Source organism: Plecotus auritus (genome assembly GCF_963455305.1).
Source record: "Plecotus auritus genome assembly, chromosome: 5".
Taxonomy (NCBI): Eukaryota; Metazoa; Chordata; class Mammalia; order Chiroptera; family Vespertilionidae; genus Plecotus; species Plecotus auritus.
Genome location: NC_137776.1, coordinates 144,639,013 through 144,664,003, shown reverse-complemented (window position 1 = coordinate 144,664,003; position 24,991 = coordinate 144,639,013). Strand labels below are relative to the sequence as shown.

General features: G+C 45.0%; 1 protein-coding gene across 1 annotated transcript in view; it reads left to right on the top strand.

Moving 5' to 3' along the window:
* Positions 1–10,750: 10,750 nt before the first annotated feature.
* The window catches only part of TRPM6 (transient receptor potential cation channel subfamily M member 6), a gene marked incomplete at its 5' end in the record, with an annotated part of 118,948 nt that continues 104,707 nt past the window's right edge, over positions 10,751–24,991 (top strand). Inside the window, one exon of the mRNA XM_080668407.1 lies at positions 10,751–10,783. Within this exon, the coding sequence (XP_080524533.1) occupies positions 10,751–10,783 (33 nt within the window). The remainder of the gene's footprint in view (positions 10,784–24,991) is intronic.

Genomic DNA, 24,991 nt, shown 5'->3' with positions numbered 1-24,991 from the left:
CAGGTAAGACTCGGTGCTGCAATAAGTTCTAGAGCTGGTTTTTTCGGTGTCTTTTGAAATAATTATAGATTCACAAGAGGTAGCAAAAATAGTAAAAAGCAGTCCATGTACCCTTCCCCCAGTTTCCCCCAATGGTAACATATTATACTAGAGCAGTGGTCGGCAAACTCATTAGTCAACAGAGCGGCAAACCACGGCACACGAGCCGCATGTGGCTAGCAAGCCGCAGTTTGCCGACCACTGTACTAGAGGCCTGGTGCACAAAATTTGTGCTTGGGGGGGTTTCCCCTCAGCCCAGCCTGCACCCTCTCCAATCCAGGACCCTTGGGGGATATCTGACTTCCGGTTTAGGCCCTATCCCGTGGATCGGGCCTAAACCAGCAGTTGGACATTCCTCTCACAATCTGGGGACCACTGGCTCCTAACTGCTCACCTGCCTGCCTGCCTGATCACCCCCAACTGCCCCCCCGCTGGTCTGGTCAACACCAACTGACCGCCCCTGTCGGCATAGTTGCCTGCCCCCCCAGCCTGGTCGCCCCTTAGTGCCCCCCCGCCGGCCTGGTCACTCCCAACTGCCCCCCCTGTGGGCCTGGTAGCCCCACACAGTCTACTGCTCAGTCGTTTGGTCGCCCCTCACTAACCCCCCTGCATGCCTAGTCGCCCCACACAGCCTGCTGCTCGGTCATTTGGTTGCCCCTCACTGCCCCCCCCCCCCTCCGCCGCTGGCCTAGTCACCCCCAACTGTCCCCCCTGCGGGCCTGGTCACCCCACGCAGCCTGCTGCTCAGTCATTTTGGTCGCCCCTCACTAACCCCTCCTGCCAGCCTGGTCGCCCCACACAACCTGTTAGGTTGTCCGTTCGGTTGTTTCAGATGCAATGGTTGCTTAGCCTGTTATATATATAGATAACTACAACACAGTAGCAAAACCAGCATATTGACTTTGGGACAATCTCTAGATCTTTTTCAGATTTCACCAGCTTTATAGGCACACAGGGAGCTGAGCTTTGAGAAATGAGACCAATAGACAAAGAAGAGGAATGAGGAAAAACTAGAGATAAGCAAAGCCTCAGAGGCAGTGACTTAGAATTGTCCTCTTCCCTTGCTCTTCCAACTCAGAGCCATTCCACATAATCCTTTGTAAATCAACCACATGCCCTCCTCACCGGGGGCTGGCTGGTTGCCACCACCTCTTCAGAAATGTTAACCAAGCACTTCCTCCTATTCTCTTAGACCAGTGATCCAGTCTCCCTCTAAGAAATCATTTATGTTCTGTAAGCCAGTTTGTAATTAAGTAGTTTGGAACCCAGAACAGATTTTTCCATGGAAGCAGAGGGACATAGGTTGTGGGTTCCCTGGTGTATGTCCAGGCCTATGTAACTCATAAGGTAACCAATCTCTACAGAGAGCAATAGTTATCATCGCTGTATATGGTGGTAGTGGTGGGAGTTAGGGAGGAGGACTCTGCTACCTCAGAGGGACTCCTGTCTTAATAGGTACCATTCTATGGCTACAAACTGCCACTGTATACAGTGGGTAATATTAAAGGAAAAGCCCGTTAGACACGTTTAATTACACAAAGTAAAATCTTTTCTAATTCAAGCATTTACCCACTTAGCTATCAGTTCAATAAAAGATGACATAGGAAATGGAAGACAGGGAGCTGATGAGAACTAGGCAGAGAGATATTGAAAAGAAAGCTTCTAGAAGGAAATATACCAGGATAATACAGACGTTTTCTCTGAGAGGTGGAATTACCAGTGATTCTTTATATTCTCTCTCTCCTTCTAATTCTGCATTCTCACTCTCCCTCGCTCTCTGCCTCCTGTCCCCTCATTCTCTCTCTCTCTCTCTCTCTCTCTCTCTCTCTCTCTCTCTCTCTCTCTCTCTCTCTCTCTCTCTCTCTCATATCTTTATGAATTCTCCAAATTCCCTACAACTAGGATGTATTGTTTTTATAATCAGACAAATTAGAATGCTTCTGTAGTGAAAAAGGTGCATGCAATTTTTTGAAGCAGTTCCTAGTATGGTTGGAAGGAGAGGAGGTAGAATATGGAGCCACAGTCAACCCTTTTTAAAAATATGTTTTTATTGATTTTTTAGATAGAGAGGAAGGGAGATTGAGATGGAAACATCGATGAGAGAGAAACATCGATTGGATACCTCCTGCACAACCCTACTGGGGATAGAGCCCACAACCCGGGCATGTGCCCTGACCTGGAATCAAACCATGAAGCTCTTGGTGCATAGGACAATGCTCAATCCACTGAACCACACGGGCTGAGCCACAGGCAATAGTTTTAGAATGGCACAACTGTCAGTACACAGGGTCAGCAACCAAAGTTCATGCCTGATTACCAACCAGACCACTCATTAAAAAAAAAAATCTTAATTGTTGAAGTATTACATATGCCCCTTCTTTTCCCCCATCCACCCCCTCCAACCCACCCTCCACTCCAGATCCTCACCACCCCACTGTCTGTGTCCATGGGTTATGCATATATGCAGACAAGGCCTTTGCAAACTAGACCACTCTTAACATGGCCCATTGGCTCCTGTGATTTATTCCTGTTTTTATTTAGACTGTATCAGTGGATGGTTGAATGGCAGCTGCTATCCAGGTAGACAAATTGCCCCAGCTAAAGCCATCGGTAGACTAAGCTCCAGCCAGAATTTCCCCTATTCCTTCTTTGCAGGTTGCAGGGACTAACACAAGGATAGGAAAAGGAGCATTTGGAGATTCTATATATTCAACAGGGCCTAATAGTTACTGGATCTTTAAAGACAGGACTATTTAATAGAGCATTTCTCTGTTGTAAATAGGCATGCCATTTAGTCAGTCATGGTGGACACTTGTGTGTAAACATGTTGTCCATCCACCCTTTGATGGGAGGGGAAGTTCTTACTGTAGCCAGCTGTTCTTGAGTAAGAGGCTCCACCTGCAGGAGCACTGTATACACTGCCAACAACTGATCTTCTATTGGGGCATAGCTGATCTCTGCCCCCTCCCATAGTTGGGACCAAAATCCAAGAGGTAGTTACTCCTTTACTGTTTTTTTTTTTTTTTTTAATAATTCTTTATTGTTCAAAGTATTATATATAGTCCCCTTTTTCTTCCCATTGACCCCCTCCAGCCCACTCCTGCCTCCACCCCAGGCCTTCACCACCCCATTGTCTGTGTCCATGGGCCAGGCATATATACATACGAGGTCCTTGGTTGATTACCTCCCACACTCCCATTCCCCCCCCCCCCCCAGCCACCTTCCCTCGGAGATACTCCTTCGCTGTTTGTACCATGTCTCTGGATCTATTCTGTTCATCAATTTATTTTGTTCATTGGATTCCACATATGAGTGATACCATGTGATACTTATCTTTCTCTGACTGGCTTATTTCGCTTAGCATAATACTCTCCAGGTCCATCCATGCTGTTGCAAATAGTAAGAGTTCTTTCTTTTTTACAGTTGCATAGTATTCCATTGTATAAATGTACAACAGCTTGTTTATCCATTCATTTGCTGATGTGCACTTGAGCTGTTTCCAAATCTTAGCTATTGTAAGTTGCACTGCTATGAACATGGGGCAAGGGACGGGGGGCATTTTCTGACAGCTTATTTATAAGGAAGACTTCAACTCATCCAGAAAATAGACATAAAACTACAAGAACATTTGATAACCCATACTGAATGGCAGTAGAATGCAGTTCACTATGGTACAGGAAGGAATGCACAGACTGAAAATGGGCTTGCTAAGATGCCTGGAGGAACCAAGATGCTATCTTAGGTTTCTCATAGTTCTCACCGGTGACCTCTTGGTGCATGGGTCAACACTCAACCAACTGAGCCACACCAGCCAGGCAAGACATATCTGTTTCAAACTTAATCTAGTTTTCATTTACTAGAGATTAACTTAAATTACATGAACTTGTAAAGCATTTGGTTTCGTTTCTGTTAAAATTTTTGAGAATTTATATGAGCATTTGTTTGTCAGGCGTGGAGAACATCCAGCCCATGGGCCATATAAGTCTCTTGAAATCATTTGGTCTGGCCCTGCCAAGGCATTAGGGGTGAGTTAATTAAATGTTTGACCAAATATAGCAGCTAATTTTTAAGTTAATAATTTAGTATGGCCCTCGAATGATGATATAAATATCCTATTGGTTCTTGGCAGAAAAAAGATTCATCTCTGGTTTAGACCAATTAGAGCTGTTTTTTTATTTTCTTTTTTACAAATTAGCAAACCATCCAGAGGTAGAAAATACACTTATATAGACACAGTGAACATACTAATAGATGCAGAGACCTCATGGCTTCCAAAAAAGAAGTGGGAAAAGTTCAAATGACCTTTCCTTCTTTTCTTTGCTCCTGAGTTTTGAGTCATCCCCATAGTTCAGACAGTCTTTTTTTTTTATATATATTTTATTGATTTTTTACAGAGAGGAAGGGAGAGGGATAGAGAGCTAGAAACATCGATCAGCTGCCTCCTGCACACCTCCCACCAGGGGCTGTGCCCACAACCAAGGTACATGCCCTTGACCGAAATTGAACCTGGGACCCTTGAGTCCGCAGGCCGACGCTCTATCCACGGAGCCACACCGGTCAGGGCTGTCTTTTTCTTTTTAAATTTATTTTTATTGATTTCAGAGCAGAAGGGAGAGGGAGAGAGAGATAGAAACATCAATGATGAAAAAGAATCATTGATTGGTTGCCTCCTGCATGCCTCCTGTTGGCGATAAAACCTGCAACCCGAGCATGTGCCCTTGACAGGAATCGAACCCGGGACCCTTCAGTCCACAGGCTGATGCTCTATCCACTGAGTCAAACCAGCTAGGGCCGGACACAATCTTGAGACAGGTTGGTTTCCCCCAGATCTGCAATAGATTGACTGACATCATAGATGTCTTGTCCTGTTGTAGGCAGTGGAAATGGCTCTGAGTGTTAGACTGGTAGGGTCACACTGGACCTTGGTTCAACAATCTCAGTACTTGAATTCTGGCTAGGAAAGAATTCAGAGTCAAGACTCAAACTCTAAGAAAACATTTATTTGTAAAATCAGGGGTAGAAGTAATTTGTAGAAAAAGTGGGCATAGGAAACAAGTTATAGAGGTAAAGGAAGGGCCCTTGGAGCTGGGAGTGAGGAAACTAATGGTAAAGCACCTGGTGGGGGGAGAGGCAGGGAAAGAAAAATGTGCTGGTATGCTCCCTGGAGGGAGAGTGCACTGGGTCCTCTATGCTAAGGGTTTTAAGGGTGGAGATTTTAGGGGAGGCCCTAGGGCAGTGGTTCTCAACCTTTTTAATGCCGCGACCCTTTAATACAGTTCCTCATGTTGTGGTGACCCCCAACCATAAAATTATTTTCGTTGCTACTTCATAACTGTAATTTTGCTACTGTTATGAATCATAATGTAAATATCTGTGTTTTCCGATGGTCTAAGGCGACCCTGCTATCGGTTCTCAACCTGTGGGGTCGCGACCCACAGGGTTGAGAACTGCTGCTGTAGCTTTGCTGGGTAGAGTAATCTTGGTTGTAGGGTCTTGCTATTCATCACTTTGAATATTTCTTGCCACTCCCATCTGTCCTGCATAGTTTCTGTTGAGGAATCAGCTGACAGTCGTATGGGTGCTCCCTTGTAGGTAACTAACTGTTTTTCTCTTGCTGCTTTTAATATTCTCTTTGTCTTTTGCTCTTGGCATTTTAATTATGATGTGTCTTGGTGTGGTCCTCTTTGGATTCCTTTTGTTTGGGGTTCTCTGCGCTTCCTGGACTTGTAAGTCTATTTCTTTCACCAGGTGGGGGAAATTTTCTGTCATTATTTCTTCAAATAAGTTTTCAGTATCTTGCTTTCTCTTTTCTTCTGGCACCCCCATAATTCGGATGTTGGTATGCTTGAAGTTGTCTCAGAGGCTCCTTACACTATCTTCATATTTTTGGATTCTTTTTTCTTTTTTCTTTTCCGGTTGGGTGTTTTTTGCTTCTTTGTATTTCAAATCTTTGACTTGATTCTTGCGATCCTCTAGTCTGCTGTGAGATCTCTGTATAATATTTTTTATTTCAGTCAGTGTATGCTTAATTTCTAGTTGGTCCTTTTTCATATCCTTGAGGGTCTCATTAAATTTATCGGCGGTTTCTAGAAAATTCTTGAAAAACCTTATAACCGTGGTTTTGAACTCTATATCCAATAGTTTGCTTTCCTCCATTTCTTTCATTTGTGACCTGTTTCTTTGTCTCTGTATTTTGGCTGCTTCCCTGTGTTGATAGAGTGGCTTTGTGTGCTAGGTGTCCTATAGGGCCCAGTGGCTCAGCCTCCCCAGTTACCTGAGGTGGACACTCTTGGTGCACCCCTTTGTGGGCTGTGTGCACAGTCTTATTGTAGTTAAGCCTTGATTGTTGTTGATATCACTGGGAGGAATTAACCTTCAGGCCAACTGGCTGTGAGGATCAGCTGTGTCTATGATGGGAGAACTTCTCTGCTGGAGACACCCTTATGAGACAAGACTTGCAAAAGCTTCTGTGCTCAGCTTGGATGGGGGCGGAGTCTCGGGGCGGAGCAGACAGCAATGGCTTTCCGTCAGCCCTGCCCTAAGAGGCCCCCCGGGTCTCAGTGTCCTGTGGTTATCACTGCAAGCACCTCTGAGAGGAAGCTGCCCTCGAGTTTCGCCTGCTGCCAGTCAGTCCAGTTTCTCCCCGAATGAGTCTGGGTCCCCAGAGTCTCGCCTGGAACTGGAGTTCAGTGCAGTTGGGAGCTTTGTCTCCCTCCCACTTGAGAAAGCCAGCTGCGTACTCAGTTGCCCACCCTCTCGGCAGGCACGTGTCAGTACCTCTGCCTCTTGCAGCTCCCCTGAGTCTCAGTGTGCTTTTCTCTTTCCTTCTAGTTGTAGAATTTCCACTCAGCCAGCCTTCCAATGGTTCTGGATAATGTCCATTTTGTCTTTTAGTTGTAGTTTTGAAATTGTTGTGTGAGGCAGCTGTACTTCTATAGATTTCCAAGGATCCACTTGCCTATGAGGAGCTCTCTCATTTGGCTAGGCCTTCCTGCAGGACAGAATGATCCCTAGAGCACCATGCAGCCATTTTTTCCCCTGCTTTCTGCCCTGTTGGAGAAATTCCATCTCCCCTTGTGTTCCAAAGCTACACTAGCCAGGCTGAAATACCCTCTCTGGTCTTTTGCTGCAACTTGGCCCAACCTGGCTTAGTCACAAGCCATGGACCTTAAGTCATGGCAGCCTGCGCCCTGCGTTTGGCAAAGCTATAAGCTAAAGCTGTTTTGCTCTTCAACTCCATCAGCCAGTCCTGATGCCAACAGAGTTGTAGATACCCTAATATCTTTTTCTAGTTTCAGTTTTTTCTTTAATTTTCTAATCCTGGCTTCTGCCTCTAGATGTCAGTTGCCAGCCAATTGCCCATAAGAGGGGCCTGCCCACAGTTTCGGCCATGTGGTTTCCTTCCTTGCCACAGTATGTAATTCATAGTTCCTCAAATGCTTAAGACCAGCAGTGTTTTCAGGGATTCCCTGAACTCATGTGGCAGTCCACACACATCTAGCACACGGGCCACCGCTCGCCACATAGAAGTAGATGGCTAACCAGGGATTTCTCCCATCGATGTCTCTTTCCCATGGTCCATTTCTTCATTCTCCTGGTTTGCTCTCCTTCACAACTAATCATACTGGATTAGTTTATCCTAATGACCTCATTTAAATTGGATTGCCTCTGTAAAGAACCTGTTTCCACATAAAGTTACATTCTGAAGTACTGGGATTATTACACCAACATATTTTTTTGGGGGGACACGATTGAACTAATAACAAGGATGGTAGAAACTTGACAAGAGCACCATAAAAGAAGATGGATGGTTAGTGGGCACTGTCCTCCTAGTACACATCATGATCAGGAGGCAATTCTCCTATTAACTATTTTATAAGTTAAATAGGTAATGGGAGAAAAAACAAAATACAGGGTCATTAGAGAGGTAGAGATTTAATTTGGGGGATTGTTAGAGTCCAAGATTCCTCTTTCCAGGTGGGCAATAAAAATTGGATATAGGTGGAAGAGGGTTCTTCAGATGACAGTTAACTAGAGCATATTATGCTGTGGGATGCCATGTCTGGGAGTTGTCACAAATAGACTGAGCATTAAAAGAATTGATTTTAGAGAGAGGAAGGGAGAGAAAGAGAGAGAGAGAAACACTGATGTGGGAGAGAAACATCCATCGGTAGCCTCCCGCATGCGCCCCGACTGGGAATTGAACCCACCACCTTTTGGTGTAGAGGACACTCCAACTGACTGAGCACAGCGGCCAGGGCTAGACTGGCTCTTGTTTAGCACATTAATTGATAATTCTCTGTTATAAGACCTGACTTCAGAATACTAACACCTTTATTTTGTTTTCTTTATGCTGCTGAAAGGAAGTGGTTACCCCTCAAAGTTAGGACCGTGAACCAGAGATGATAAAATACCCTGATGGATTGGGCAAGAAGTTTCCCATGGTGCCCTTTCTTCTTGGTAGAAAAATAAAATAGAGCTATTGACTAGTATTTCTCATTTTTTTTCTCTGGGCTATCCAGAGAAGTTTGGAAGTATTTCTGTGCAAAAGCCCAACAACCCTTACCCCTGCCCAAATAAAGAAAACAACCAAAACCAAATCCAAGCTTGAAACAATTTTCTTCAGGAGAAGAATGCATGTATTAGAAACTACCCCTTAGTAGCCTCCAATTACTGGGACTCAAGATCTTTACAAATTAAAAAAAATTCTTCTGTTATGCCCATTTTTTTTTGTCCACTGAAAAATCAGCTGTTCCTCTCCATTTTGAAATCATCAGATTAACTTTAACAGTTGGAGCAGTATTTTAAAACTATATTAGATCAGAAACAAAACATTTACAATATCCAGGGCAAACTAAGGAGTTCTGACAAAGAAAACAGGAGAAAAGAATGGAAAGAGGAAGGAAGGGCTAGGGAGGGCAACCAATGAAAAATAAAGCACTGTTTATGTCGAGGAGCGTTACCAATGGTGTCTCAGGTACGGTTTCATTTTTTATTGTTCCACCTCCTACAAACTTGAACTCCTTACAGGCTGGACAATGTCTTATTCATCTTTGTTTTCCCAGCACCCAGCAGGATACTTGACAGACAGTCTGTGTTCAGGAAATATTTGTTGGTCTGAATCAAATCACACTGGACTACTAATGAACATTCTAAAATTTAAATTTCATAGCTAGCCTCTGGGCATAGGTATATTTATGGCCAGAGACTTTTAAAGACAAGCTTTTAAATTAATTGATGAGATTGTGAAAAATATAGATTTCTGGGTCCCACCTAGAAATTCCAGTCCAGATGGTCTGGGTGGGGCCTGGGAATCAGCACTTCCAACAAACGCCTCAGGTGTTTTTGATACAGCTGGGGAATCAAAGGCATCTTGTAAACTAACGCATCAGATGCTTTAAGCCCTGGGATTGTCCTATTATTTTAAACTCTGTCCTTTAAGCTTGATTTGAAAAGAATGAATGACCGTCCTAACATGTAAATTTACCAAAAAGATTCAAGTAGGAGATGGCAGTCACAGCGCACCAAGACACTTGTTCCAAATGTTTGGTCTTCTTGGTGGGTCTGCAGATTTCTGAGAGCTCCCAGTCTCCAGCGCTGTGAGAGACCTAACATAACAGGGATGATGTACAGAGGTGAACACCAATCGAGAGGTGCTTACTTGCCTTAGGGGGTTTTCTAAACCCTTTAACTGCAAGTCCAGAGAGGAAACGAGATTAAATGTTAACAGAAAAAAAACCAACAACAAAATGTTAGTACACACATGAGATGTTCAAGTTTTCCAATGAAGAAATGTTCATTAAAACCACATTGAGAAATGGGGGCTTGGGGGGCCTGTTAACTGTGTCTGCAAATAAATGTGAGCTCACGGGGCAGATATGTAGAATAGACTGCATGGGTAGGTGACCCTAATTTGAAGTCAATTATCAGGGAAGAATGGCTAGCATTGTTAATTACACTTGTAATAGTGAGTGTCACTTCTGCCAACATACTGGGTGGGACCCATCCACAGTCACTGACTACCTAGCCGGTGTGACTCAGTGGTTAGATCGTTGGCCCCGCCCTCAGAAGTGTCCAGGTTCAATTCGGAGTCAAGGGCTCCTGTGGGAGGCAAGGAGTTAGTGTGTCTCTCTCACAACCATGTTTCTCTCTCTTTCCCCTTCCACTCTGTCTGAAAAGCAATGGAAATAATATCCTCGTGTTAGGATAACAAAAAACAAACAAACAAAAGATTACCTAGCCAGAGGAACCCACAAAAATAACAGAAATCAGGAAAGCATTTGCATGGTACCTTATAGATTTCCTTTGTTCAGTATAACCCGAGGAAGGTGAGCTTGTTCGTCATCATCCCAGCGCAGAGATAAGAACTCAGGCCCAGAGGCCACTTTCCACAACCAGTCACCTCCGAGGTCGTCCAGCTGTGTGGCTGCATCCCCTCGGTCCTCCCTCACCACGGACTCAGCAAGCACAATGCGATACCGTAAGATAAATATGGGGTGAGAGTCAACGTCCCATTCGACCCACGCGATATTCCTTTGCGTTAGATAAGGTCGGAATCACCTCCTCTCCACAAGAGGTGACTGAGACCACAAGGTACTGTGACTAAAGTACGGAGCTGAGAAGGCAGCGCGTGGAGGTGGAGCCCAGGTCTGACTCCACAAGTCGCAAACCCTGAGAGCTCGGGCTTGGGTAGAGGTGGCCGCCAGTCAGGATGAGAGCTCGACCTGCTGCGGGGCGCTTCCAGGTACGCGGGATTGGGGGCGCCGGCGACGCCGAGGGCCTTGGGCGATTCACCGGCTCTGAGCGCGGGAGCCTGGGGGCTGGGTCAGACGCACTGCTATCGACCTGGGATCTGGAATAGCTGGGACTTACGAAATGCCCTTGCTAGCCCTCGGGTCGGCACCCGAAGCTGACGATCCTATCTGGGGTTTCCGGCAACCCCGGTGGGGCATGTACTCAGGGGCGCGTCCCGCAGCCCCCGTCCCAGGAGCGGGAATGGGGCTCGCGCGGAGCCGGGTCCGACGGAAACCTAACGGGGCCGGGGGTTCAGCTCAGGCGGCGCGGACAAGACCCCGGTTCCTCTCCTCTCCGGCTGGCGGCAGAGGAGGCCGAACGTGCCGAGCCAGGAGCGGGGAGCAGGGAAGGCGCGGTTCAGAGCGGCCGAGGAGCTGAGCGTCCCGGCGCCGGAGTCCCGCAGCCATGAGAGCGCAGGGCCAGGTAAACACCGCCCTCCCCGCCGCCGCTCGGTCCCCTACCTGGCGCCGCCGGGAACTCGCAGCCTCAGGTTCCGCGCGCGGGTTTCTCTCCGCAGCTGGCGCCAAGCGCGACAGTTAGTTCCGGGGGCTGGGAAAGGGAGGGCGACCCCTGCAGCTGGGGGCGCGGAGGAAAGAAGCGAGCTTCGGGAGTTAGGGAGAGGAGTGGAGACCCTGGTCAGGCAGGCCTTGGTCTCCGATAACGCGGTCAGACCTCATCCTGGCTATCACTTTACATATTTTGTCTGGACTGGCCCACGGTATGTGCATGTACTATTTATTGAGCGCATTGTATTTTAGGCATATTCCAAAGTGCTTAGCAAACCTGTGCGCCGTTCGGCAGAGTCTGGTTGTTAAGGGCACTTTCTTTGGAGCCAGATCACCTGAATTCGTTTTTCCACCACTAGCTATGATCTTGGGCAAGTTACTTAACCTCAGTGCTTTGGCTTCCTCATCTGGAAAATGGGCTCATAGTTGTAATTTGAACATTAAATGAGATGCTATATGTGCAATGTACTTAAGAGAATGCCTGACATATTTAGCAGGTTGCGAGAGTTTGTGACTGTTATTTCATCCTGGCAATAATCCTATGAGGTTTACATATCACCCCACCCCACCTCCACTGGTTTACAGGAGGGGAGGAAAATGAAGCCGAGGAGAACTTTGTTAAAGATATGTACCAAACTGTACTCTTAAAACTGGTTAAGAGGGTGAATTCTGCATTATGTGTATTTTACCACAAGTAAGGAAAAAAGGGAGATTTTTTCACACAAAATCCATAATGTGATTTGTCCTATACTCTGAACACAGTGATTGAGCCTACTGCTTTCAGCTGGGCTCAGCTTTTGCCTGGGATCCATGACTTTGGGGTTGTGTAGTGGGGTAGCAGTGGACTGCCCTGGAAACTTTCTTCTGATGGACTTGGCACCAGAACATTGAGTGGGTCCCGTTGTTGGGGGCAGCTCGATGCTGTTTGTCCTTTCTCTTCATGAGTGTTGGTATTTCCATATCTCTGTTGTTTACAGATAAACTCCATGACTATTTTGGAGTGACTATTTCTGAGTGACATGCATGTGGAGCAGTGAGAGTGGTCATTGTGTTTGCCTCAGAGATTGCATTCTTTCTCAGGGTTTGGAAGCACGTGTCTCTTCAAGAGCATCCCTGTCCATTATGATTGGAAATGAAGTCATTTATTCGGTAGCACAGACAGGTGCTTTCTCCGTTTTTCTTGCTGGCATTTGCTCCGCATGCTGGCTCTGGATCCCGAAATGGTCCTGGACCAGATAAGGGTTACGTATCCCAGATTGCAACTGTGCTGTGTGTTTTGACTGGAGAGATCAGCTTGGTGAATTTCTTGGTTCTTCCCCCCCCCCCCACCTCTTCCTAAACTATATGTGGTTGTTATACAGAATTTTCTCTCAGGGAGACTCAAAGCCCAATGGGGTGGATGACTGTGGGCAACCAAACTTCTCTCCTCACTTTACTGATTGTGGAATTGGAGCTTCTTACAAAAGATCATTTTTGACTTGAAAAAAACCACCTCGTCCAGGGGAGGAAACATCCTGCCTGTCAGAAATGTGTGCAAAGTACCAGGTCTGCTGGGTGACCTTGGAGAAAACATACTCTTAGGATTTGCCCTCCTGCTTTGGGTGCAAGTTTAACCTTCTCTTTATTTTCCTAGCATCAGGGTGTCTTGGAATATGAGCCAAGAGGTCCCACTCAAGTTGCTCACCCTAACAAAGGGACTTATTAGGTTTAAGCAAAACGTTGCTTGTGTTTAGAAGATCATAGATTCTGAAAATCACATGCCTTTTTGGAATGCCTAGCATGCTCTTTTTTTTTAAATCCTCACCTGAGGACCTGTTTATTGATTTTGGAGAGAGGGGAAAGGAGGGTGGAAGGGAGGGAGGGAGTGAAGGGGGGGGGGAGAGGGAGAGAGAGAGAGAGAAAGAGAGAAACATCTTTCTATTTTTTAAAAAATCTTCATTGTTGAAAGTATTACATATGCTGCCCTTTTTCCCCCATTGACCTCTTCTAGCCGCCCCCTGCCCCAGGCCTTCACTACCCTATTGTCATTGTCCATGGGTTATGCATATGCACGCAAGTTCTTTGGTTGATCTCTTCCCACTCACCTACCCTCCTCTGCCTTTCTTTCTTTTCTTTTTTTTCAAAGTATATTTTTATTGATTTCAGCGAGAAAAGGAGAGGGAGAGATAGAAACATCAATGATGAGAGAATCATTGATCGGCTGCCTCCTGCACATCCCCTACTGGGGATTGAACCTGCAACCCAGGCATGTGCCCTTGACCGGAATCGAACCCTGGGCTCTTCAGTTCCCAGGCCGGGGCTTTATCCACTGAGCCAAACCAGTGAGGGCCACCATCCTCTGTTTTTCGATTGCCTCCAGTATGTACCCTGATCAGGGACCAAACCTGAAGCTTAGGTATGTGCCCTGACCGGGAATCGAACCCGCAACCTTTTGGTGTATGCAATGTTGCTCCAACTAACTGAGCCACACTGGTCAGGGCTGCCAAACATGTTTTTAACTCTCTCATTGATTTCCCTCAGTTGCAACCATAAAAGGAACAGAATATAGTAATTATAGACTGTCTAGAAATATTAGCAGGGTGGTGGAAGAGTAATGAATGAAGCCAAAAGTCAGAAAAGGTAGTTTTACTGCCGACTACATGCCTCTTGGACTCAAGTAGATTACCTTAGTTTCCTTATCTATTAAGCAAATGGCCACCATTTACTGGCCACCTCTTTCTGAGAGCTGTACATGTGTTGAGTCAGAGATTCCTTTGAAAATCTAATGAAAGCAATAGCTCAGGGGCTGAAAAACAAACTAGAGTGGAGAGCTTGCCGGGTGGGGACTAAGGTGAGCTAGTGAGTGTGCAAGCTATGTCGATAAATGGCTGTCCACCTGGCCCCAGCAGACTGGTCCCAAGTTGGAATACAAACCTAGGATTGCCTTTTTTTTTCTTTTTTCTTTCCTTGTTAAAGGAAATGCAAATGTACAGATTCTTTCCTGAATGTGAAACCTCTTGGTCTTTACATTTTACTAGTTGCTTCAAGAGATTTTTAAAAGTATATATTTTAATTGGTTTCAGAGAGGAAGGGAGAGGGAGAGAGAAATAGAAACATCAATGATGAGAGAGAATCATTGATTGGCTGCCTTCTGCCCACCCCCTACTGGGGATCAGGCTGAAACCAGGGCATGTGTCCTGACCGGAATTGAACCCCTGGTTCATAGGTCGATGTTTTCAACCACCGGGCCACACTGGCTAGGTGCTTCCAAATATTTTTAAACATATTTTATGAGTTGAACAAAACTGCTTTCTGCTTGTGAACAGAAATATATGTGTCTTTTGTTTTCCACTATGGGTTGGTTTTTCCCACATTTTGTCTGTTCCACTCCCCCTTTGACTTTTTTATTGATCTTTCTTGAGATATAATTCATACATCATATAATTCACTCATTTAATGTGTGCAAGTTAGTGGCTTTAGTATATTCACAGAGTTGTACATTCATCATCCCCAAAAGAAACCTCATACCCGTCAGATGTCTGTCCCAGTCTCTATCCCCACCAGCCCTAGGCAAGCACTGATCCACTTTCTGCCTCTATAGATTTGCCTATTTTGGGAATTGTATATAAATGGACTCAAACAATATGTTTTTCTATGTAATTAGCTTCTTTTACTTAACTTTTTCAAGGCTCTTCTATGTTGTAGCATGCATGACTATTTTATTTTTATTTAATATTCCATTATATGAATACAACACACTTTTATTTGTTTATCCCACATTTGATGGATATTTAGGTTGTTTCTGCTTTTTGGCCATTATGTATAATGATGCTATGAACATTGGTGTACAAGTTTTTGTGTGGATATGTGGTTTCATTTCTTATGGGCAGATACCTAGAAGAAAATTGGATCACATGGTAATTCTATGTTTAACTTTTTGAGGACCTGTCAGACTGTTTTTCCAAAGCCGTTGCACCACTCTGCATTCTTACCAGCAATCTGAGAATTCCAATTTCTTCCCACCCTTGTCAACACTTTGTATTGTCTGAATTTTTTACTATAGCCGTGAGGAGGTATCTTATTGTGGTTTGGATTTGAATTTCCTTAATGACTGCTGATGTTGAGAGCTTTTGCATGTGTTCACTGGCCATTTGTGTATCTTCTTTACATAAGTTGTATTCAGATCCTTTGTGCAGCAATGATTTATGATCCAGCTCTTGAGATTTTCTCCTGAGAAATACACATCTTCACACCCACACAAAACTTGTTATACAGTATGTAGGGGTTCATGACCCTCTTGCTGTCACTCTATGGGTCTGAGGATACCCACAGAGGGCATGCTGTACAGTGGGGATTTTTCTGAACATTTCATATGCTAGATATTACTTGTTATTACCTACTGAAGACCTCATGGGATTTGTGTGGAGATCAGATGTTCAGGAAAGTGATTTTTGTAAACTCTAAAACACTACACATTTTTAGGGATTGGTATAGGTGCAAGTTCTGCAAGTAAGTGATGGTGTTTGAATCCTAGTGTCACTTAAAAAAAGTTTTTATTTATTTTTTTAATCCTCACTTGAGGAGATTTTTACCACTGATTTCTAGAGAAAGAGTGGAAGAGAGGAAGGAAGGGGAGAGAGAGAAACATTGATGTGAGAGAGACACATTGATTGGTTGCCTCGGAAGGTTCCCCCTACCAGGGCTGGAGGACCTGCAATGAGGTATGTGCCCTGAATCCGGAATGGAACTTGTGACCCTTTGGTCAGCGGGCCAACAGTCTAACCACTGAGTGTGAAACTGACCAGGGATGTTTTTATTTATTTTAGAGAGAGAAGAAGGGAGAGGGTGGAGAGAGAAAGAGAAACATGACTGAAAGAGAAAAATCGATCGGTTGCCTTTTGTATGTGCCATGACCAGTGACTAAACCTGCAACAGGCATGTGTCCTGACTGGGAATGGAACTGGCGACCTTTCAGTGCACAGGACGATGCTCAACCAACTGAGCCACACTGGCAAGGGCTCTAGTGTCACTTGTATGAATTATTATGTTCTTGGGCAAATTACTCAACCTCTCTGACTCAGTGTCCTCATTGGTAAAAAGGGGATAATAACTGCCCCCACTTCCCACCGAGGCAGAATTAATATAAACAAAGCCTTTGTATTGCCTAGGTGGGTGTATAGAATGTGCTGAGTAAATTGTTAACCTGCTGCAGTGGTGGACTGAATGTGTCTTTCATTTCCATGTGTTGAAGCCCTAATCTGCAATGTGATGGTATTTGGAGGTGGAGCCTATGGTAGGTGATTAGGTCTTGAGGGGCGAGCTCTCATGAATGGGATTAGTGCCTTTATAAGATGAGATATAAGAGAGAGGATCTCTCTGTCTGCCATGTGAAGATACAGGGAGAAGGTGGCCATTGTAAACCAGGAAGGGGGCTCTCACCAGAACTTGAAGAAGAGGGCATTCTGATTGATCTTGGATTTTCAGTTTCCAGAACTGAGAAATAAATATGTGTGTGTGTGTGTGTGTGTGTGTGTGTGTTTTGTTTTTGTTTTTGTATAAACCACCCAATGTATGATATTCTGTTAGAGCAGCCCAAACTGACAGATATCTGCTATTCCTATTATTTTACAAAATGGACCAGGTTATTATCTTATAGTGGAACAGTTTGATCTTTGTGAAAACATCTCTCTTCTTTCTGGAGACTATAAATACCCTCCATTGATCTTTCAAAGAGCCAAGAGCTATTTTTTAAAATATATTTTTATTGATTTCACAGAGGAAGGGAGAGGGAGAGAGACACAGAAACATCAATGATGAGAGAGAATCATTGATCGGCTGCCTCTTGCAGGACCCACACTGGGGATCAAGCCTGTAACCTGGGCATATACCCTGACTGGAATCAAACTGTGACCTCCTGGTTCATAGGTTTATCAGCTCAACCATTGAGCCTCGCCAGCTGGGCCAGCCAAGAGCTTTTTGTAAGTTAAATCTTATAATATTAGAAAAGTGGATTTTCCTCCCAGCAGTATTTTAAGTCCCTAAGCATTTGTGTTTTTATAGGAATTTGTCCATTTCATCTGCATTGTCCAGCTTGTTGGCATATAGTTTTTAAGAGTATTTTTTTTTTTTTAACAATCCTTTGTATTTCTGTGGTGGTGTTAGTTGTTACTTCACTGCTTTCATTTCTGATTTTATTTATTTGGGTCCTCTCTTTGTTTCTTGTTGACTCTAATAGTCATCAATCTTATTTATCTGTTTAAAGAACCAGGTCTTGGTTTCATTGATCTTTTGTATTATTTTTTTTAGTCTCTATGGCATTTATTTCTCCTTCCTTCTACTTGGGCTTTTCTTGTTCTCTTTCTAATTCTTTAAATAGTTTATTATAAAATTTTCTTGTTTTTTGAGTTAGGCCTGTAGTGCTATGAACTTCCTTTTGTTGTGTCCCAAAGATTTTGGGTTAATTAAAAAAAAAAAGAAGATTTTGGGTTATGTGTTCATTTTCATTTGTTTCCAGGAAGTTTTTGATATCTTTATCTCATTGGTAACCCATTCATTGTTTAATTTAGCCTCCATGTGTTTGAATGTTTTTGAGTGTTTTCATTGTAGTTGATTTCTACTTTCATTCCGTTGTGATCTGAGAAGATGCTTGATACAATTTTAATCTTCTTGAACTTGTAGAGACTTGTTTTATATACTAATATGTGGTCAATGTTTCCCTCTCATTGATGTTTCTATCTCTCTCCCTCTCCCTTCCTCTCTTTCTCAAATCAATAAAAACATTTAAAAATATCTTTTTTTTCTTTTCACGTTTCCTTTTCTAGTTCTTTCTTATGCTTTTAGCAAAGACTTTGAATTTGTCTACATCAAACGTGGTTTGTGCCACCATCAGATTTTAAGTAAAATCTTGTTGCAATGTTCTTTCTGCTGTGCTTCACTGAGAAAATTGTATGGAGGACATAAAATTGGAACAGAGATTCCTCTGAGAAAAAAATCATCTGAAATCTGGACACCCTAAAAAGCTCCAATGCAGGAATATTTTCAGTTGAAGGAATAGTTCATGTGGGTACTGCTAGAGGATTAGTCTTTGGACATGTCTTTGCAATTCCCACCCTGGCCTCAGACCTGCAATTGGATTTAAAATTTATTATGTTTTAGGTTGAGGCATAATTATGACTAACACTCAGCTTGAGACCAACACTATTTCCCGTCTTTGTCCCCTGCCTTTTCCTCTCCCAAATAACAACAATGAAAAAACAAAACCTCCCTGTGTATAAGAACACACACCCAGTCAATAAAGATTGCCACTACAGTTGCAGAAATGGCATAATCTCCACTGTCAACTACCACCACCTTGACAGTCTACTGCTCCTCTGGTAGAAGACAGCATGTTGGCTATTTGTCCTCCATAGATTGTACTATTGAGATAAGGGAGTTGTAGGAGGAAAGTTTCCAAGTTCTTGTTAATCACACAGGTTTCCTGTTTATACCTTTGGAGGGAGATTGTATAGAAGGAGTGCTGAGGTTCTATTTTAAGTGTGTTCATTTTGTTGCTCATTCAGCAATCATTGGGTTGGGCCCTGGGGCAACAGAAAGGACTGGGCCTGTGGAAACTAGAGCCTAGTGGGGGAAAGTAGACCCGTAAAAGCCATTTTAAGTATGAGAGGCCCTCGGTGGAAAGTTTGGAGGTCAGGAAGTACTTTTCTATGAAAATTAAAAACATCAAAGTTAGCCTGCAAAGTTAGCCCGGCTGGCATGGCTCAGTGGTTGAGCAAAGACCTATAAACTAGGAGGTCACAGTGCGACTCCCAGTTAGGACACATGCCTGGGTTGCAGGCTCAATCCCCAGTGTGGGGCGTGCAAGAGGCAGCAGATAAATGATTCTCTCTCTCCCTCTCTGAAATCAATAAACAAACAAACAAAAAACAACATCAAAGTTAAGATCCCAGGCCACCAACCAAAAGCTAATTTTACCTTTCCTATTACCAATGGTAAGTTAAATTTTATTGAGTCTTAGTAAGTCCCAGAGAGAATGCAAAGCCTTTAATTTATCTATGCTTTCAACAGCCCTATTGTAACTGGAAAGGGGACCTGGCCCTGAATGGGTCTGCCTAGGGCCAGCCGGTAGTGTGTGGATCCTTGACTTCATGTGGGAAAAATTTATTAGTATGAGTCCAGATGTATATCTGGCCTTTATGAAAACCTACAGACCTGTAAAGAACTTTTGTAAGAGCTTATTTGAGCCCAAAGTGATGACAATTGCCAGGAAGCAAGATCTCATAATCTTGTTAACTCTCATGTAATCCAATACTGCCTCGCTTTCTTCCCCCTCAAGTAATGTTCTTTAGTTCCCTCCTGAATTTCAAATGCATAAAGGAAATGGAAAAACTGTCATTCTTGGGATTACAGGATAGTTAACAAGATTACGTGCTCTTTTGAGGGTGGTTGCTTCTTTCTAGAGGGTTTGTAAAGAGAGGATTACTCTGGCATTTCAAAGGTGTGTTACCTAGATGCACAAGAACAATGGACAGGGCTGGCTTGAAGCAAAGACAAACCTTGTACTAAAAAAGTTATATGTCTAGGGAGTGATTACCCACCATGATCAGATCAGATCACCTGGAAGGTTACTTTCCTTAGAATCCCTTTTTGTCTGTAGCCCATAAATTAGGGACCCTTTTTGGAGCTGTTTTTAATACTTTATTGGTACACATGAAGCTTAGTGATTCATTTATTATCTGCTTTCTCCTTATTCTATATTTCTTCAGAGTTTGTCTTATTTATTCTAGAACTAGAGGCCCGGTGCATGAAAATTCATGCACTGGATGGGGGTGGGGGTTCCTTAGCCTGGCCTGTCCCCTCTCACAGTCTGGGAGCCCTCAGGGGCGGGAGGCGACCCGGCAATCAGGGAAAGGTGACGCCCCATCATAGCTCTGCTGCTGCCACTGCCAGCAGCACAAGCCTCGGCCGGCCCTGGTTACCTGAACCTCCGGAGGCCCTGGGCGGCTGGGCAGCCGCCATCTGAAGCTTGCCTGTGCCTTGGGCCGGCCCTGGTCACCTAAGCCTCGGGTGGCCCTGGGCAGCTGGGCAGCCGACATCTGAGGCTTGCCTGCGCCTTGGGCTGGCCCTGGGCGGCTAGGGGACTGGGGGACTCTGGAGGCAGGTGCGCAGAGTGGCCGGACCCACCTGGGGGTGGGCCTGGTCTTGCTGTGCATCTGCCACCCCGGTGGGGCTGAGGGGACTGGGCACCGCCACCTTGTGGCTGTGGGGGCCACCATCTTTGAGGGCGGGGCAGTCAATTAGCATATTCCCGCCTTATTGGCTGTGGGCACTGCCATCTTTGAGGGCAGGGCAGCAATTAGCATGTTCCCTCCTTATTGGCTGTGGGCACTGCCATCTTGCAACGGTGTGAGGGTCAATTAGCATATTCCCTCTTTATTGGATAGGATTCCCAGTGTGCAGCGTAGTATCCCAAAATATTTGTTGAATGAATTCAAATACTTAGAAATTCAGAATGAAGAGCTATTTGAGGTCATACTAACTCCCCTGTGGCACATTTCTAGGGTAGGGATGGTTGCTGAAGCTCCCCGAGAGAAACTTTATGACAGTTGAGTTCCTTTTGAAGGATCTGTCTTTAGGTGGGTAAGGGGAGTTCAGAGAAAGCCTCTCTGCATTTGCTGGTTTTCCAGTACCTACAGCTGAGAATAAACAGTATGCCCAAGCAGCATATTTCAGGGTGGCATGTCTTGAGCTCCTTCATAATCATCTTGGAAACTATGGATGGTGTAATAATGAGGTTTCACAGCTGGATTTGTAACACGTTTTCTGGCCCAGTGCATTTCCTTCAATTGTAGGATGAGAGGAGGTGTAAGAGTGGGGTGGGGACTGCACTAATGTAGGATTTGAAAAAGCCCCCTTTTAGGGAGAAACCAAGATGGCGGCATAGGTAAACACCTAAACTGCTGCCTCGCACAACTATTTCAAAACTACAACTAAAAGACAAAACGGACATCATCCAGACCCACAGGAAGGCTGGCTGAGTGGAAATTCTACAACTAGAAGGAAAGAGAAAAGCACACTGAGACTCAGAGGAACTGCAGAAGTAAAGTGCAGAGGTACGGAGGTGCACACACGCGGAAAGGGCTGGCAACTGAGTATGCAGCTGTCTTTTTCAACCTGCAGGAAGACACAAGCTCCTGACTGTTCTGAACTCCAGTTCTGGGCGAGACTCTGAGGACTCAGACTCATACGGGGAGAAACTGGACTGTCTGGCATCGGGCGGAACTTGAGGGCGGCTTTTTCTCAGAGGTGCTTGCAGCGATTACCAAGGGACATTGAAACCCAGGGGCCTCTTAGGGCAGGGCCGATGGTCAGCCATTGCAGTTTGCTCCACCCTGAGACCCCACCCCACCCAAGCTGTGCACGTAGGTTTTTGCATATGAATGGCCTGGTCCTTTGAAATCTAAAATTACCTAACAAACTGCAGCTGAGTCAGAGAGACCCAGAACATCTAAAAGAAGGCCCAAGGCCCCACAGCAGCTTGCATTGCTTCATAGCTGGGCCTCATATGGGCACCTCCAAACCCCAAACAAAGAAGAGGAATCTGCAGATCTCTCCGTAACTACTGCTGGGTGGCCTCAGGCAGAGGCTAAATTAGCACCTCCTTGGAGATCCAAGAGCCAGTGTACCCAGGGGTCATAGTAGGACCATCCAGATTACAACTTCTCAGATCCATAAGGGACACACTCAGGGGGCAGACTCAGTGAGCACCAAAGCCCCACTGAAGCAAGTCTTGCCTCATAAGGGTGTCTCCAGCACAGAAGTTCTCCCAGTGTAGATACAGCTGATCCTCACAGCCAATTGGTCTGGAGGTCAATTCCTCCCAGTGATACCAACAACAATCAAGGCTTAACTACAACAAGACTGTGCACACAGCACACAAAGGGGTGCACCAAGAGTGTCCACCTCAGGTAACTGGGGATGCTGAGCCACTGGGCCCTATAGGACACCTAGCAAACAAAGCCACTCTATCAACACAGGGAAGCAGCCAAAATGCGGAGACAAAGAAACAGGTCACAAATGAAAGAAATGGAGGAAAGCAAACTACTGGATATAAAGTTCAAAACCACGGTTATAAGGTTTTTCAAGAATTTTCTAGAAACGCTGATAAATTTAGTGAGACCCTCGAGGATATGAAAAAGGACCAACTAGAAATTAAGCATACACTGACTGAAATAAAGAATAATATACAGAGATCCAACAGCAGACTAGAGGATCGCAAGGGGGACTCTGGAGGCAGGTGCGCAGAGTGGCCAAGTCAAAGATTTGAAATACAAAGAAGCAAAAAACACCCAACCGGAAAAGAAAAAGAAAGCAAAAATATGAAGATAGTGTAAGGAGCCTCTGGAATAACTGCAAGTGTACCAACATCCGAATTATGGGGGTGCCAGAAGAAGAGAGAGAGCAAGATACTGAAAACCTATTTGAAGAAATAATGACACAAAACTTCCCCCACCTGGTGAAAGAAATAGACTTACAAGTCCAGGAAGCGCAGAGAACCCCAAACAAAAGGAATCCAAAGAGGACCACGCCAAGACACATCATAATTAAAATGCCAAGAGCAAAAGACAAAGAGAGAATCTTAAAAGCAGCAAGAGAAAAACAGTTAATTACCTACAAGAGAGCACCCATACGATTGTCAGCTGATTTCTCAACAGAAACTATGCAGGCCAGACGGGAGTGGCAAGAAATATTCAAAGTGATGAATAGCAAGACCCTACAACCAAGATTACTTTACCCAGCAAAGCTATCATTCAGAATTGAAGGGCAGATAAAGAGCTTCACAGATAAGAAAAGAAGCTAAAGGAGTTCTTCACCACCAAACGAGTATTATATGAAATGCTGAAAGGTATTCTTTAAGAAGAGGAAGAAAAAAAGGTAAAGATAAAAATTATGAACAACGAATACATATCTATCAACAAATGAATCTAAAAATCAAGTGAATAAAAAATCTGATGAACAGAATAAACTGGTGAATATAATAGAATCAGGGCATAGAAAGGGAGTGGACTGACAATCCTTGGGGGGAAAGGGATGTGGGGGGGTGCGGGAAGAGACTGGACAAAAATTGTACACCTATGGATGAGGACAGTGGGGGGGGTGGGTAAGGGCAGAGGGTGGGGTGGGAACCGTGTGGAGGGGAGCTATGGGGGAAAAAAGAGGAACAACTGTAATAATCTGAACAATAAAGATTTATTTAAAAAAAAGAAAAAGCCCCCTTTTAGAGTCTAGAATGCTCACTGCCATTTCATCATTGCTGTAATACATATGTATGTATTGTGGACAAGAAAAGGGGCTTTGTAATAAAACTGATAAGTCCTGCCCACCTGGCATGGCTCAGTGGTTGAGCATCGACCTATGAACCAGGAGGTCATGGTTCGATTCCCAGTCAGAGCACATGCCCAGCTATGGGTTTCATCCCCAGTGTGGGGCATGCAGGAGGCAGCTGATCAAGGACTCCCTCTTGTCATTGATGTTTACATCTCTCTCTCGCTCTCCATTCCTCTCTGAAATCAATAAAAATATTTAAAAAGCTAACAAAAAACCTGACAAGTCCAGTGACAGAAAGTAATGTCACAGGGTAATCCTATTTAATAAAAGAGTAATATGCAAATTAACCATCACTCTGCGACAAATGGCGGTGCCCATAGCCACAAGATGGCAACGCCCAGTCCTCTCAGCCCTGCCAGAGTCCCCCAGTCTTAGGGAGGGCTACCACTGAGAGCTAGCAGAGTAAGTGGCCTGGCAGAATGCTGCCCAGAGGCCCTCCTGACCCTTTATAAAAAACAAAAACAAATTCACTCCCAGGCGGCAGCATGGGCTGAGATCTCAGCCTGGGAAGGGTGTGCACTCCCACAGTGCGATCCCCCTCCCAGCGGCGGCAGCCTGGGGTCTCAACCACTGAGTCACACCAGCCAGGCAGATATGGAGGAATCTTAAATGTTTCTTTTTAAAAAAATATATATTTTATTGATTTTTTGCAGAGAGGAAGGGAAAGGGATAGAGAGCTAGAAACATCTATGAGAGAGAAACATTGATCAGCTGCCTCCGGCACACTCCCCACTGGGTATGTGCCCCTAAACAAGGTACATGCCCTTGACCGGAATTGAACCTGGGACCCTTGAGTCTGCAGGCCGACGCTCCATCCACTGAGCCAAACCAGTTAGGGCTGTCCAATATGTTAAAGAAAAAAACCCTATCTAATAAAGAGGGAATATGCATGGGAGGGCATTTGGGGGTGACCGGGTTGTCAGGAGAGAGCAGTTGGGGATGATTGGGCTGGCAGGGGAGCAGTTAGGTTTCGATCAGGCTGGCACGGGAGTGGTTAGGGGGCAATCAGGCTGGCAGGCAGAAGCGGTTAGGGGCGATCAGGCAGGCAGGGGAGTAGTTGGGAGCCAGCAGTCCCGGATTGTGAAAGGGATGTCTGACTGCCTGTTTAGGGGATCGGGCTTAAACAGGCAGTCGGACATCCCCTGAGGGGTCCCAGATTGGAGAGGGTGCAGGTTGGGCTGAGGGACACTGCCCCTCCCCCCCCCCCCCCCCAGTGCACGAATTTGGTGCACCGGGCCTCTAGTCTGATCATAAATTCCTAACTGGGAAGGTCATGGTGGGTAGACATG